The following is a 15,914-nucleotide window of genomic DNA, read 5'->3' on the forward strand; positions in this document are numbered from 1 at the left end:
ACTTGCTTACTCAGTTCAAGGGTGCAGCTGTAACAATTGCTTCAGGTAGATTTCTAGATATAACTCTATTCTGTATTATTTACCTTAAGCCCCTGTTTGGTTCGGATTTTTAATAGATTTCGATAAAAGTTGTGAGTTGTGTGGTGTAAAATGAGATGGGAAAAAATGAATTTTAAGAAATGGGGGTCAAACACGGGCTAAATTAAAGAGCTTTTGTGGAGTCATTACTGTGGAATTGGAGTCACGTCAAAGTTTTGATCCTTTTGGATCCCAGTCTACGCATCAATCACCTCAAGTAATACAAGAAAAGACAAACAAATAATAGGGTGTAATTTCCCTCTCTAAATACTTATAAGTGGTGGGTCCAGCTTAATAAATGTTCTAATTTTATTCTGATATCCTGCTTGTTTTGTTCAATAGTTACTTTTCTCTATTGATATTTTCCCAATTTCATGAAGTTTAGTACAATGATTTATGTCTGACAGATGAGAAGATTGCTTTGCTGGGTGCAATTCAGTCTCTCTTTGAAGGTTCAATGTACACATTTGTATTTCTCTGGACACCCGCACTGAGTCCAAATGATGAAGAGATTCCTCATGGCTTTATTTTTGCAACTTTCATGTTGGCTTCGATGTTGGGAAGCTCTATTGCATCTCGTCTATTGGCCCGCAACTCAACTAGAGTAGAGAGCTACATGCAAATTATTTTCGTTATTTCTTCTGCCTCCCTTCTGCTTCCCATATTGACAAATGTATGTCCATAAATCCACATTTTTGTTTTGTTTGACCACCCTCTCAAGGTGGATTATGTCTAAGTGCTTATTACTTGTGGCAGTTCTTGGTAACTCCTTCAAAGGTGAAAGGGGGCGGCATCACTTTTGCAGGTTGTCTCCAAGTTCTTGGCTTCTGTACTTTTGAGGCTTGTGTAGGGATTTTCTGGCCATCCATTATGAAGATGAGATCCCAATACATCCCTGAAGAGGCTCGAAGTACCATCATGAACTTCTTCCGCATCCCCTTGAACATCTTTGTTTGCATCGTTCTATATAACGTACGTTACTGGATCTCTTAATGTCTATGGCTTCCTGTATATATATATTTTATCTTGTGTTTGCATGAATAGCTCTAGAGGCTTCAATTCATAGCAGTAAGAACTTCTTGTGTACGCTTTTATTTTTTACTTTGAGTCCATTACCTTGGACAAATCACTTAAAAACAGAATCTCCAGGATCTGCCTTATCTGATCCATAATGTGATTAAATTTATTGCATTATGCATGTGCAATTAGCCAGTTAATTATTTTAATTGTTAACCTTTTCGCATTATGTTTGAAGGTCAATGCATTCCCCATCACGTTCATGTTTGGAATGTGCTCGATTTTCCTCTTTGTTGCATCCATTTTGCAGAGACGGCTTGCAGCAATTGGAGATAAGCCAAGTGAGTTTTTTTTTTTTTTTTTAGATGGACTTTATACTATAATGCAGCACCAATTATTTATTTCATTGCACTGTTCAAAACTGTCGATAACCAACTTCTATTTTCTTATTTTTGTTTTTATTCTTATATTTATTTTATTTTTGTGACAGAGACAGAAGATTGGGCCATGCTGAAGGAAAGAGATGCCGAGGATGAGCCATTGAATGCTCCTTGATCCCAACAGTTTGGACTACAAAAACAATTTTGGAGGTCTTTAAATGACCACCTTTTTTATAGCTATAATCTTCCATCCCGATTTCATATCAGGTAAATTCAATTCGATAGTGACCATTCAAAAAAAATTGCAAAAATTTGGTTGGCGACGGAGCAATGAAGAAAATAGGGTCGAAAGAATGCTGCTAGAGTTGTTTTTTGTCTGTGATTTTGTTAGATGGAAATATATTACCATCTCATATGCAGGCCTTTGCTCTTAGAATTATCTGTTTTTGTAATTTTAGTATTACTCTTTTGCCATAATAGTGAAATGTCACGTATGATTCTTTCAATTTATCATCGTACATTTATCTGTTCCTACCCTTTTTTTCTTCACCTTTTAAACATGATGTTTGCATTTGAATTTCTATGCTTTTTTGTATGAAAGGATACAACATCACGAAGGATCATCTCCGTTTGTGCACACATATGATGCATGTCCGAAACTCTTTGGACACTCCAAGCAAGTCACACGTTGTATTCTATTTTTCTAATATATTTTTTAAATTTCTGATGTTGAAGGTTACTTTAGGGACATTTATTGTGTTAAAAAGTAGAAAATTAAAATTAAAATTTTAAAGAATTCAAATTGATCTGCCTTGATTAGTTCCTTTTTTTACTTTTTAATAATAAAAATTAATAATAATAACATTTGTCATTGTCAATATTTCATATGTTCGCGTCTTTACGATTTAGGCGTGTGGCCTAAGTAATGAAAAGAAAAATAGAGACAAGATAAATTTGATAAAATAGTAAACTATTGAATGGATTTAAACTACAAGAATTTTTAGTGTATTTATAGCAAATTTGATCATGAAAAAGTTGATATTCTTATGTATAATGCTAGTACTAGCCTAGAACAGATACTAGTACCAAAGAGCTTTTTGTAATAATTTCATTAATGTGAGGCTTTTGTCTTTAAGGGAAGCCTCCGTGCAAGTTTGACCCCATGCTTGTCCTCAGGGAGTGATCAACAATTAGAGGCGGATCCAGACCTTTAGTATTGTGGGGTCAAAATTTTAAAAATAATTTTTTTAATAAACAACATAATATCCATGAAAATAAGTTTATATGTATTTTGACACTTTGAAAATATCGTATAATTACATCATTATTAATATTATTAAATAAATTTTGTTACTTATATAGTTTTGTTTATCATTTCATTGGCAAATGCTGAGCTAACATTGAATACATTAAATTGAATATAGAAATTAAATGAATTGAAATAAAATTCAAATTTAGTTCAAAAAGTAAATGAAATTCAAATTTAAAACAAATATGATTCGAAAGTAATTCAAATTGCATTTAATCTGTAACGACCATGAAAAATTTACGTCATATTTAATGTAAGACTTCCGAATGAAACGATATAAATTATATTGAAAAATTTATCGTGGAAAAATAAAAATTAATTGAATTTTTTAAAACAAGAAACGAGTTAGACGTCTTGTTGAGGCGTATGTTTGATATATATTTAACTATTTTCGATATCTGTTTGGATCATTTGATATGAAAATGATGTAGTTTTCAAAACAAACTTTTACATGGCATAGACGATTTGTGGATTCAGATAGCACATGATCACAAACGAATTTTAAAAGTTAGGATATTATCGAAATTCTCAAAATACTAGTTTCAAACGTCCTACTTTAACATGTCATAAATTCTGCTATAGTTGACCACTTCGCATGCCATTAATGAGTGAAAAATTAGGTCATGAGCACTTCAAAATGGTATTAAAAATGTAATATTTTGACTTCATTTGGCATCCCGATGAGTGCATCAAAGTAGAATGTAGAAAAAAAAAAGGGGCAAAATTTTGTGGGGTCATTTGACCCCCACATGACCCCATGTGGGTCCACCTCCGTCAACAATATGTTGAGGAAACTTACGTTGTCACGTAGATTGATATTTAGTACTTATAGCATTAAAAATTATTATGCCTCATCCAACGAGACTTCAACAATCGATCACGTGGTAGTAATGTAGCAAGTAAACTTAGGTCCACACTCTCCATCACTATCTTACTTGACCTATTCGAGGCTCATATAGAATGGTAGTCGAAGTGTTGCACCACCTTTGTCGAACCATCATGTAGAGATTGTACCCTACTAGGCTAAGGCGAGGTGATACGACCTACTGGAGCAATAATCCATCATACAATATCTTCTATCACTGATTGATATGACCTATTTACAGTGGGCATTCTATCAATCAACTATTAGTCCACTGTTCAGAGATTAGACCTAAGCTATATGGTGATTGTTTTTCACAATCATTAAATGTCTTTGAACCTAGGATCGGTGAAATAATGCCTATGACGAGACGAGACATCTTGGCCAATAAGATGAAGGCACGTGTCATTTCATCAAACAGTAATCACTTCACATTTTCTTTTATAAAAACTTAAACTTAGTGCCATTTAAACGTGATATAACATTACACATTCAAAGTAATATTGCTTTCTTGTTATTTTATCTAACTCGATGCAAGTACACTCTTGTAACTCATGTTTACCATCCATTACATATCCAAATACATGTATACAAGTTGGTTGACTTGACCGTTAGCGTTCTTGCGGCCGCCTCCCCCACCTCTGAGAAGGCTAGCAAGTCACGCCCCGTATTATGTTCTTTTTAATATATTTCTAAAAATTTCTAACATTAAAGGTCACTTTATGGACATTTTTTGTGTTAGTGTTCAATATGGCATGTTTATGATTAAAAAGTAGAAAAATAAAGTTAAAAAAATTTAAAGAATTCCAATTGATGTCTTGACTAGTTCATTTTTTACATTAAAAAAACATGTCGTTGTGATTGTGTCACGTGTCCGTGTCTTTACAATGTAAACTTATGGCCTAAGTAATAAAAAGAAAAATAGAAGTTAATTCTCCAAATAGTCATCGAACTTTGTCAAAAGCTCCCAAGAGGTCATCACACTTCAAAACTTGCCAAAAGTCCCTAGAAGGTCATCGAATTTCAAAATTTCCTTAAATAGTCACTGAACTTTGCAAAAAAAAAAAAAAATCCTAAGATATGAGGCCCCAATTTGCAAAGTTGAATACCCCTATGAACTTTTTGTAAAGTACAGTGACTATTTAGATAAGTTTTGAAATTCGTTGATCTCCTAAAAACTTTTGGCAAACTTCAGTGGGTATTTAGGAAAGTTTTAAAGTTCAGTGACTGGGGAACTTTTGGCAAAGTTCAGTGATTATTTGGATAATTAACTCGAATAATAGTGACAAGTTTAATAAAATAGTACTATTAAGTGGACTTGAACTACAGGAATTTGTTAGTGTATTTACAGCAAATTGGATTATGGAAAAGCTATTCATAGGTATAATGTTAGTACTAGCTTGGAACAAATAATAGTACCGAAGAGCTATTTGTAATAATTTCATTAATGTGAGGGTTCTGTCTTCAAGGGAAGCCTTTCTGCAAGTTCGACCCCATATCTATCCTCCGAGAGTGGTCAGCAATATATTAATAAAACGTATGTTGTTAGGTAGATTGATATTTAGCACTCACAGCATTAAAAATTGTTATGCCTCATCCAATGCGACTCCAATGATCGTTCATGTCATAGCCACGTAGCAAGTAAACTTACGTTCACACTCCCTATCACTTTTCTTTCTGACCTATCCGAGGCGCATATATAATGGTACTCGAAGAGATGCACCACCTTTGCCAAACCGTCATGTAGAGACGGAACCATCCATGGTCGAGGTGAGGTGATATGTCCTATTGCAGTACTAATCCGATATCAAGAGGCTTCAAAAACACGAGGGCATCATATTGTCTCACATTTCCTAAAAGATCCTTCATACAAGATCTTTTATGAATTATTGATATGACCTTTCTATAGCAAGAATACTATTAATCAACTTATTAGTCCAGTGTACACAGGTCAGACCTAGGCTACAGAAATAATTGCTTTTTAGAATCATTAAATATCCTTGAACCTAAGACTAGTGAATTGACACCTACGACGAGCCACCTAGGTTGTTAAGAGAGACCACGTGTCATTGATTCCAACGATAATCATTTCACCTCTTCCATTATAAAAATTGATATTTAGTATCATTTGAAGGTAATATAACATTACACATTTATAGTAATAATTCTCTCGTTATTTTCTCTACTTCAATGCCCGTACACTCTTGTACCCGACGTCTTTCATCCATCCCACACCTAAATACACGTATACAAGTTGATTGACTTATCCTCGAAGTTCTTGCAGTCGCTTCTCCCATCTCTGGAGAAGGCCACTTGCTCCTAACAATTATATCCAAGTTTGCAACGACTATATGCATGGAAGTGAATGGATTCGAGATCTGTTGATCAAGTCATCAATCAGAAATCGAGGTCAACAAAAATCATGATAATATTTTTTTTATTTTAATATGTGACTGTATACAATTTGAGCAAGTTAGAGCAATGCCTTAATTGCATCCCCTAAGAAGTACAGATACTTGTAAATTTATTATGTGCCCGTATATGATATGTATCCAAGCTAGAATACTCTTCAAATGCTCCAATACGTATTGAATATATGTTTCAAAAATATTTTATATTTTTAAAATTTTCGATATGTATCAAACACATATTTTTTAATTTATTTCGATTCATTTTTTATATAGAGGACACGTGAAGAAAAGTTTTATTGGTTTTAAACTCTTTTAAAACTCATTATTATTGGTTATAAATGGACAAAAAATTACTCAATAGATAACTAGTATTGTTTCAATAACTTATTGAAAATAGCTAATATTTATCAAAAATAAGTTAAATGTTTTTAGAGCTGGACAAAACTCTCGAACCAAGCGGTTCTTTTTAAGTTAAATATCCGAATGGGTATCTGAATCGAGAATCGACGAATTTAGTTCGGTTCTTGGATCTAGATTAAGAACCGAATAAAAACTGAATCTTCCTAATTTTTTAAATGTATTTATTTTCAATAAGCCAAATTATTTTATTTTTTTAAATAAATTTACTAACTAGTTAATTTAGCTCAAATCCAAAAATATAATTTTTCTACTTTTAATTTTCAGTTCAAAGTCAACATAATCAAATTAATCTAAATTTTATCCAAATATATTACTCTACCGGAGTGCTGTTTCTACTATTCTAGATAAATCGAATTGAAACTCGACAATGCCTCTTTTAATTATTGTGAGCTCCCTATCTTTCTCTTCTTATGATTTTAACAATCAAATTTATGAAAAACTCAGGAAAAATTGATCAAAAGACACATAAGATTGGACTACATTATTTTGTAAGAGCTAAGATTAAACATATCATTAGTTGAATTAATGTAATTTTGTAAATATTAAAAATTTTAATTATAATATGGAATCTGGGAACAGAACTGGACCTAACTAAACTGAATGAAACCGAACTTGAACAGTTTCATAATTAAATTTGGACCCGACAGTTTCACTTACTAATTACTCGAAAATTTCAAGTCTAGTTTGGTTCTCGTTAGAACAAAATCGAACCGAATCATGTCCACCCCTAAATGTTTCATTACTCACTAAACTTATATTTTTTGTCACATTTATTTATTAAAAGCTTGTTTGAGCCTCATTTAATTGTAAGAATGAATTTTGGAATAGTATGGAGAATGTGTAACTTAAAAAAAAGGAAAAGTTTTATATTTGTGTGTAATATTATCTTATTGAATAATGTGTGGTCGAAAAGAAGTAAAAAAAATATATTTTAAAAATAATGGGGATCAAACAAGTGCTAAATTTTAAAAAGCCCTTAAGTGGTCATTGAATTTTTAAGCATTGCTCTCCATCATTCACTAACCATGTTTCATAAATCACTGAACTTTTAAAATGATATCAAGTGATCATTGAAATTAAACATGTTGCACTCACTCACTCACTCATCATATTCTATTAGTAACTGAATTTATATCTCCATCACGATTTACTTGCTGAATTTTAAAATGCTTACGATCGGTTACTAAAATTTATTTTCTAAATTCAACTGGTTTTCTAAGTATAAAATATCATACATGAAAAATGGCGCCATTATTTTCTCTTCTCATTAGACAATTCAAAAAAATATATATTTTGTTCATATCTCCATTTTCTCGACATAAAGGAATATTATAATCTAAAAGTTTATGTTAAATAGAAACTAGCATAGCATAACTTTTGACAGCTAGAGAAATTATATATCATTGACTAATATCAGTATTTTCATCTTAGATTGAGAGTCTCATTATCTATAAGATATTTTTACTTTTTTTTATCTAGGTCAGATTTTATAGAAAATCAACTTTACCAGGGAATATTATGAAGTTAGGTGGCCACTCGAAAGCATTTTAAAATTTAGTCTGTAAAACGTGATAGTTGTATAAGTTCAATGACTAATGAAACATGATGGGTGAGTAATGGAGTGTTATTTGTTAACTGACTACTCATAACCATTCTAAAATTTAGCGACTTTTGAGACATGATGAGTAGATGATGAAGTGCAATATATCAAAGTTTAGTAATCATTCAAAGGCATTTTAAGGTTCAATTAGTAAAACATGATGGAGGTATAAGTTCAATGACTAATGAAAATTTTTTACCCGATAGATACCCGTAACTTATTGAAAATAGATAATATTTAGTGAAATACACAACTAGGGTTTTAATTTAATTGACAATTAGAGATTTATTTATTTATTTTTTTTTTTGAATCTTTTAATACATTTAAAACTATGTTAATGTTGGCAAATGTATTTTTATTATTGAAAATAAATAATAGTATTAAATCTTTATTCAAAAGGAAAATTTAACATATGAGACATTGTAAAAGATTCATTTGATACCCTTGAAAATATTGGGCTGCTTACATGGGCGTAGCCAGGAATGTACGCTGTAGGGGGCTATGATGCTCGGATTTGGCCAGGGGGGACCAAAAAATTTTTAAAAATTTGATGTAATTCAAATATAACAAAAAAAATGTTATAAATATAACAAAATCAGTTTGTGGAGATAAATGAGGCTCAAATTCAGGAGATGAATGTCTGATTACGTGGGTTATTGGGTTTGGAGTCTTTCGACTTTGGAATGGTATCAAATGGAAATTATGCAATGGCCGAATGGGTTTACGTTCCAGAGGAAATTTCACCCATCACTACATTTTAAATTAATATTCGATTTTTACTTTTCAATTTGATAAATTCCAAAATTACTGGAATATGTATAGTATTTTTGGTTAAAATTAAATTACTTCACTCTATCAGATAGGTCATTATTTCACCGTTGATTACTCTTCATTCCCGCACTATTCATAATTTCCCCAAATTGCTGTCCTAATTTCATCTCCATAGTTATGAGCCTAAAGTCAATTCAGCAAACCATTTGCAATCGGTAAGATTATCCTCAAATCAAGAGATCACGAGTGATTCCGTTCCAATTTTCGAAAGCTGTAAATCTTGATTTTTATTGCTTCAACATCGTCACTCACTTTCGATTCAAGATTTTCGTTGGTGATTTTGTATGTATATTCTTCAAGGTACTACAACCCGTTGATTTCCTACCCAAATTCGAAGCCTAAAGATCATGATCATCCCTTTATTTTTTTATATCATAATTCAGACTCATAATCATTCAAGATTTTTTCTGACGATTCTGTAAGTATGTTCTTCAAATGCTCCATCCAGCCATCCAGGTGCCTCCCTATGCAGATTTGAAGCCTGAAGATCATTCCTCCCTTTCTTTACCACGATCAGTGGAGACCAGCCGTGGGCTAATTACAAAATTTGGATCAAAAGTTGATCAATTTAAGTTGGGCTAAAGTGATTTAGGTAGTGGGCTAAATATAAATTGGGCCGAGCTATAGTTTTTTCCCAAAAAATCTTAACACAAAAAGGGCATTTGGGCAGTAGCTGTACTGGGCTATAGCCCAGTAGAGCTATCCCCCAAATCCGCCCATGGCTGCTTGAGATTGTCATTATTAAAAATAGATAATAATATTAAATTTCTATTCAAAATGAGAATTCAACATATGGGACATTACAGGTAGGGTTGCAAAAAAATTTAAAAAAAATCGCGAAATCACAAACCGAATCGAAATCGTTGAGTTGAAATCGTTGGTTTGGGTCCACTTGGACGTGTGATTTTTTTCGTCAAATTGAACCAAATCATTTCAAAATTGTTTGATTTTCAAAAATCCACAAAATCGAATCGAAGCATTTTAAAAATTTTTAATTAAAACATTAACTTAAAAATTTTACAGTTTTCACCTTTCAAAAAAAAAATAAATACAAATTACAACTAGTCTATTGAAATAATCATAGAAAGTAAATTAGATTCATCATTATTGGCCTATGATTTAACAAGTTCACAACACATGTACCTCATCTGATATCTAAACTAAACTAAAATTATTTCAAAATCATATGAAATAAAATGAAAAAAACATATATTTTTAACAATCCAAATGATAATTCAACAAAATTATGTCCAAAGTTTCAGAAGCCATAACATAAACTCTCATTTTCCTAACATTTGACGCTTGTCTACCATTGCTAAACGAATCACCAGTCGCCATTGCCTATTAGTCTGCTAATTTCTACCTGAATCGCCTCTTTCGCTCTTCTCTTTTGGTAAGTCTCGAATTTTCATTCAAGTCATTTTTCCGTTGTTCTTTCTTTTATTTATTGTTTTGAACTTACTATGAATTTGTTGGAAGTTTGAACAGAAAAATGATTGTTTGTATACCTAGATGATTAATGAACTTGTTTGTGATTTGGAAAGAACGAACAATGAAGCGTATTGATTGTGTAAAAATGTTAATATTCCTTAACTAGTACTACTAGCTTTTATTTTTCATAAAATAGTTAGAGAATAAAATTCGTCAATTCCCAATAAATTAAAACTCTATAAATTTTTATACATCTAAACATATCTCATTCAATTCTTATTTAACATCTCATTAGCAAAACGAAAGGAGTTTCAACCACTATAACTACAGAATATAACTCTACCTTTATTAACTACTATATGATAATATAAATATCAAACAAGAAAAAGTAAATAAAAAATGAAGAAAATGTATTTGTTCCGTTAACATCTTTTAGCAACCATGTTTGAAAACAATTTATTCATGATTTCATGGTAAATATGAATGTAATTTAACATTTAATATTATTAGTTATCATTTAAACTTATATGTTGACTCATGTTAAATTTATTACTATAATATCGATAGATAAACTGCGGATTAAAATCAAACCAAATCGCAAATAATTGATTGGTTTGGTTTGGTTTAGTTGGAAAAATCTCAAATCGCATAAAATGGTTTGAATTAAAAATATAGCACAAATCATCCAAATCGAGCCACATTCACCCCTAATTGCAGAAAACTTGTTTGATACCCTTGAAAGTGCTAGACTGCTTGAGATTGCTAATCAATTATTACATGAGCCAGAAAATGAAAATGAATTCCAACCAACCATTCGTTCTGTCTCAGTTAACAGCATAAATCTTCACTAGATTTTCCGTAGGAGGAAAAAGATTCCGTTATCTTCTGAAAAGTTTATCTTTCATTTCCAATTGAATATATTGTAGCTGTTGACTGGATTAAAATAATCCATGTTTTGCTTAATTATATAAAATTATATATGGATGCATAGAAAAGTTTAAGCACATGATATTCTTAACCACTGAATTATTAATTACTATATCTATATGCCATAGACTTATCTTTATAGGCATGAATGTGAGTGGAGAATTGAAAAGCATCTCTTTTTGGTTTAGCCAACATATTCTCAGATTTAGATACAGTAGTATTATTTTGTTCATAATGATAATGGTTACAACGCCTTATTATTTATTTCTAATAAAGTTGGATCGGAAACATGATTCAAATGGATTGGAAACGTGACTCGTGAGAAGGAAGAATGGTTTTTTGCTTTTTATTTTTATTTTGTTCTTTCATTCAAAAAATCTGTTAATGCTTCAGGCCCAAGAAGGATTATATATAGAACTTCTAGCTTCTCATCGAGAGTCTACTTTCTAACCATCAAATTGGATGGTACGCTTCTTGTAATTTCCATGTGTTAGTGACCTTGTCCGATAAGTTGCCCAATGGTGCAAGTGTTGCTTAGGTAATACTTTTCGACGGTAAGCATATAATAAAATAGAGCATATGGTATAGTTAGTTTCAAATGATCAAGTTGCTAATTATTAAAACTTGATCCCAAGAATGAAAATATAGTTAGAAAACAACAAAATATGGACACAAATTTATAGTTGTGTTGCTCAATGTTAGAGGTACATCCACTTCAATGTTATAATGAAGAAGAAGAACAAGACCAAGAAGAAGAAGAAGAAGAAGAAGAAGAAGAAGAAGAAGAAGAAGAAGAAGAAGAATATTAGCAAGTTTGTTATGCATAATCAGAAATAATTAGTTCTGTTCTTCTAAAGATGAGCATGCCCATAGGATTGAGGTGTTTATATGATAGGGATTAAAATCAGATTTTTTAACATATTTTGATCAAAGTTAATGAAATATGTGATTGAAAACTTGAGAATCTCGTGAAATATGTGGTTAAAATTAATTGGTGACTTTGATTTTGGTAAAAAAAAATTAATTTCATTGAAGAAATCATTTGAATACCATTGTTATTACTGTATCTTCACATCATTAAAAGCAGAAAAATATAATCTTTTCTTCAAATCTGCTGGACTCGATATACATCGTACAGATCATTCACATGCTTTTGCCAAACAATCCTCCACTATGTTGGTGCTATGAACATATAAAAAGAATTGGTGTTAGATTCTTAGATCTTGATTATGACAAATTATTCTATATCATAGTTAATAATAATGTTCCTTCTTATATTGATATAAATTGTTTGGAGGAACCAACCATAATTTTAAAATTCAAAAACCTTAAACCTGGTTGGTTTCTGCTATAAAAGGAGTGGCTGCTCCATTTTCTACATCCAAGAAACTTCTCTACCAATGGAGAAAATTTGAGATGATTCTGAGGAGTAGACATGGCGTGATATTGCTTTCGGCTCAGCACTTTCTGTTGCATTTGCATGAGCAGTTGCATGATGAGCCGAATCAATATCACTCTTGTATGCTTCTTTGCAGGGTTATTTTCTGCTTCAAATCAGCAAGACTAATTTCATGTTATGTACAGTTTCTTTCTCTCCGATTCATTCTTTTCATCGGTTTTAGCACTACAAAAAACCTAAGTAGATTCGGCCTTGTTTGGGAGAGATTTTTTCACCCAAAAAATTGATTTTTTGACCGTTATTTTACTATTCCAGCCGTCATATTTGACTTCTTCTCTCACAAGTGGACCCCACTTTTGTCCTAACGGTCAAAAAATCAATTTTCAAAATCACTTCCAAACAAGCTCTCATAATTTCCTGAAAAAATGGTAAGTAGCAAGTAGATTCAATTGTTTGGTTTCTGATTCGAACATTCCTTTATCAAGCTCATATATCAGACCTGCATAAATTTAAAGACTTTTGTTCTTCTATCGCTTTGATGAATACATATTATTGGGTTTCGAACATTCAACTTCAACATTATTATGGCTATAACATGATAAAAGCGAGTACTTTGTTATTTCAGATTCAACAATTATTTTTTATATTCCCAGGTTAACAATGCAATCCTTGTCTGAATTATTTGGTGACAAAAGTTGAGCAGGTTTCGATATATTCATAGCATAAAGTGATTAAAAGACGAGAATTGACATCGAGACAAAGCCAGAAGAAAAGAACAAAAAATTTAACAGTCGTGGAGAAGTAGGAATGCTTCCAACCAAATAAAGATGACAATGATCTGAGTAGGAATCCAAGAAATTGTATGTGTCGAGCATTGGTAAACGAATGAAAACTCACGGTATGTTGGAGTCATAATTAATTATCATTGCCCCTCTCTAAAAGTTGGATCAACATGATATCAGAGCTTGAATTTGCAACGCCTAGAAGCTTGCTCACAAAATTCTTTGCTCCAAAGTTTCTGTCACTTTGTGTACAAGACTTTTAGAGAGAGGGAGAGACATCAGAATCCCACGGATACTAAGTGAAAATGAAAGCATAACCAAAGAAATAGCCTTGGATTAAACATATTGGGCCCGGCGGCTTCTATTCAATATATATACACCATACGAATGGCAAAAACTGTGCAAATAAAAAATAAAAAATAAAAAACACAAAAACCTACCATCTTGAATTCTTTGTACAGCTCCATTTCAATAACAGTAAGTGTACCATTAATTTGTCTGATATGCAGAATATTTCTTCTTCTTGGAATATTTATCACCATATTCAAACAGCCGAAAGCATAATTTGTTTTAGTTTGTTTTCTTTGTTGAAATCTTCTAACTCCTCCGCACGTTGAACTTCGATCCTTTTTCTCAGTTTGAAACAGTAATTCAATGTTTGGATGTTCTAGATTTAGTTTTCAATCATGTACATGTTGATAATGGTGAATGTACATTTGTCGTGATTCGCTTCCACTGCTTTAAGACGATGTGCTTGGATAATTCAACAAACATATGTAAAAGTATGATATCTATGTTGGTTTGAATTTCTACCTTTTTGTAATAGAGATTGTTTTGTTTTTTATTTTTACTTTTCGTTTTTATGTTCTGTACTAGACTTAATCTCATCATTGTTTATTTGATTATCTAATAATTACTTTTTATTGGAATGAAAAATAATTAATTCTCGTATATGAGTATAAATCGTGAGGTTGTTTTCATAATTGTTATTAAATTTTATTATTTTCTATACCATTATCGTTAAAATACGACTTCTTCAAAAAAAACATAATCAGAGATATTACTCAATATTATTTAATTGTGAAGGAACTATTGTCTAGTACATCAAAAAATTAATTGACAAATTGTCATGGAAAAAATGACAATTCCCATTGAAAAATGGATAATTTCCATGGAAAACAATTGCTTTCAAACAACTAAAGTTGAAAAAAATGATCATGGCTATTTAGCACCAAAAGATGAAAAAATGCAATATTTTCTTGGTAGAAAATTAAGTCAATCAAACACCTAAACTAAAAATTTCCATGTAAAGAATTTCTAGGTGATTGGATTACATAAAAAATATTTTATTTCCATGCTCGCAATCAAACGTACCCTTAGAACTACAAAATGAATAGAATTGTACAAAAATAATATAAATTGTAGATAAGATCAAATAATCACTCATAATTATCTATAAAATTATACAACATATCACCAAATTTTTTAACCAAAAAATCACCACACTAGTATTAATGAAATATTATTTTACTACTCAAAAAATCGTAGAACCCATATAATTTAATACTCGATATATTAATAATCTCAATTAAATAATATCTTTGGACAGTCCCAACAAGGGATAATGTACTAAATTGAATAGTTTTTTAAAATTATGAGATAGTATTTTATAAAAATTCATGTAGATCCCACACCTATTATATAACTCAACTCAGATCATGTGGCATGTACAAAAAGATTGACCCATTGGTTTACACATTGTTGGGTAGGCAGCTTTTGGTGTATTGATTTAACAACACACATTTTCAATACATGACCAGATTTTTGACACATAAAGAGCGTAATCCAAGATGTAGAAAATAGGTGTACAAGTAGATTGATTCAACTCAATAATTTCCTCATATCTATGGTTATGGTTCGACTATAAGGCTTTCCTAAATATGACTTAATTATTATTTTCCCTTGAAATTGATCCCACATTCAATCCTGCCCATTCTTTTCAAATTTTAATGGTTGGAATAGTGTTTTCTTAAAAAATGTGTGGTTAAAAAAAATGAAATTTTTTTTATTTGCATGTAATATTATTTTATGAAAAAATTGTGTGGTTGAAAATAAGAGAGAGGGAGAAAGAATGAGAAAGAAAATGTTGGCCAAACGGGGGCAAAATGAAGCCTCTATATAGGCTGATAAAAAAATGTAATTTTTTAACAGAAATACCACATGTACAGAAATGTTTGACAAGTTATTTGAGAGATTGTCAACTACCAAGATTTTATTGAATGTTGGACAAACAAAAAAATAAATAAATAAATAAAATAAAACAAAAATTAAATCAATCAATGTAGTGTTGCCACCTCATCATCTGTAATGCTTTCTGCACATTTCATCCGTACAAAGAGCTTAATTCATTTTTTAATCCTCTTTTCTTTCATTAAACACAGTCGTGTTAGTTCGTGGACTTCAACGA

The 15,914-nt window shown here is 31.2% G+C and overlaps 1 protein-coding gene across 1 annotated transcript in view; it reads left to right on the plus strand.

Moving 5' to 3' along the window:
• LOC111406792 (molybdate-anion transporter-like) overlaps positions 1 to 2,011 on the plus strand; it is a 4,454-nt gene extending 2,443 nt beyond the window's left edge. The window contains exons 4-8 of the mRNA XM_023036166.1: positions 1 to 45; positions 486 to 751; positions 835 to 1,050; positions 1,334 to 1,436; positions 1,586 to 2,011. Coding sequence (XP_022891934.1) covers positions 1 to 45; positions 486 to 751; positions 835 to 1,050; positions 1,334 to 1,436; positions 1,586 to 1,650 — 695 coding nt within the window. The 3' untranslated portion in view covers positions 1,651 to 2,011. The remainder of the gene's footprint in view (positions 46 to 485; positions 752 to 834; positions 1,051 to 1,333; positions 1,437 to 1,585) is intronic.
• The last annotated feature ends 13,903 nt before the right edge of the window (positions 2,012 to 15,914 follow it).

This window comes from Olea europaea, chromosome 12, assembly GCF_002742605.1.
Source record: "Olea europaea var. sylvestris chromosome 12, O_europaea_v1, whole genome shotgun sequence".
Lineage (NCBI taxonomy): Eukaryota > Viridiplantae > Streptophyta > Magnoliopsida > Lamiales > Oleaceae > Olea > Olea europaea.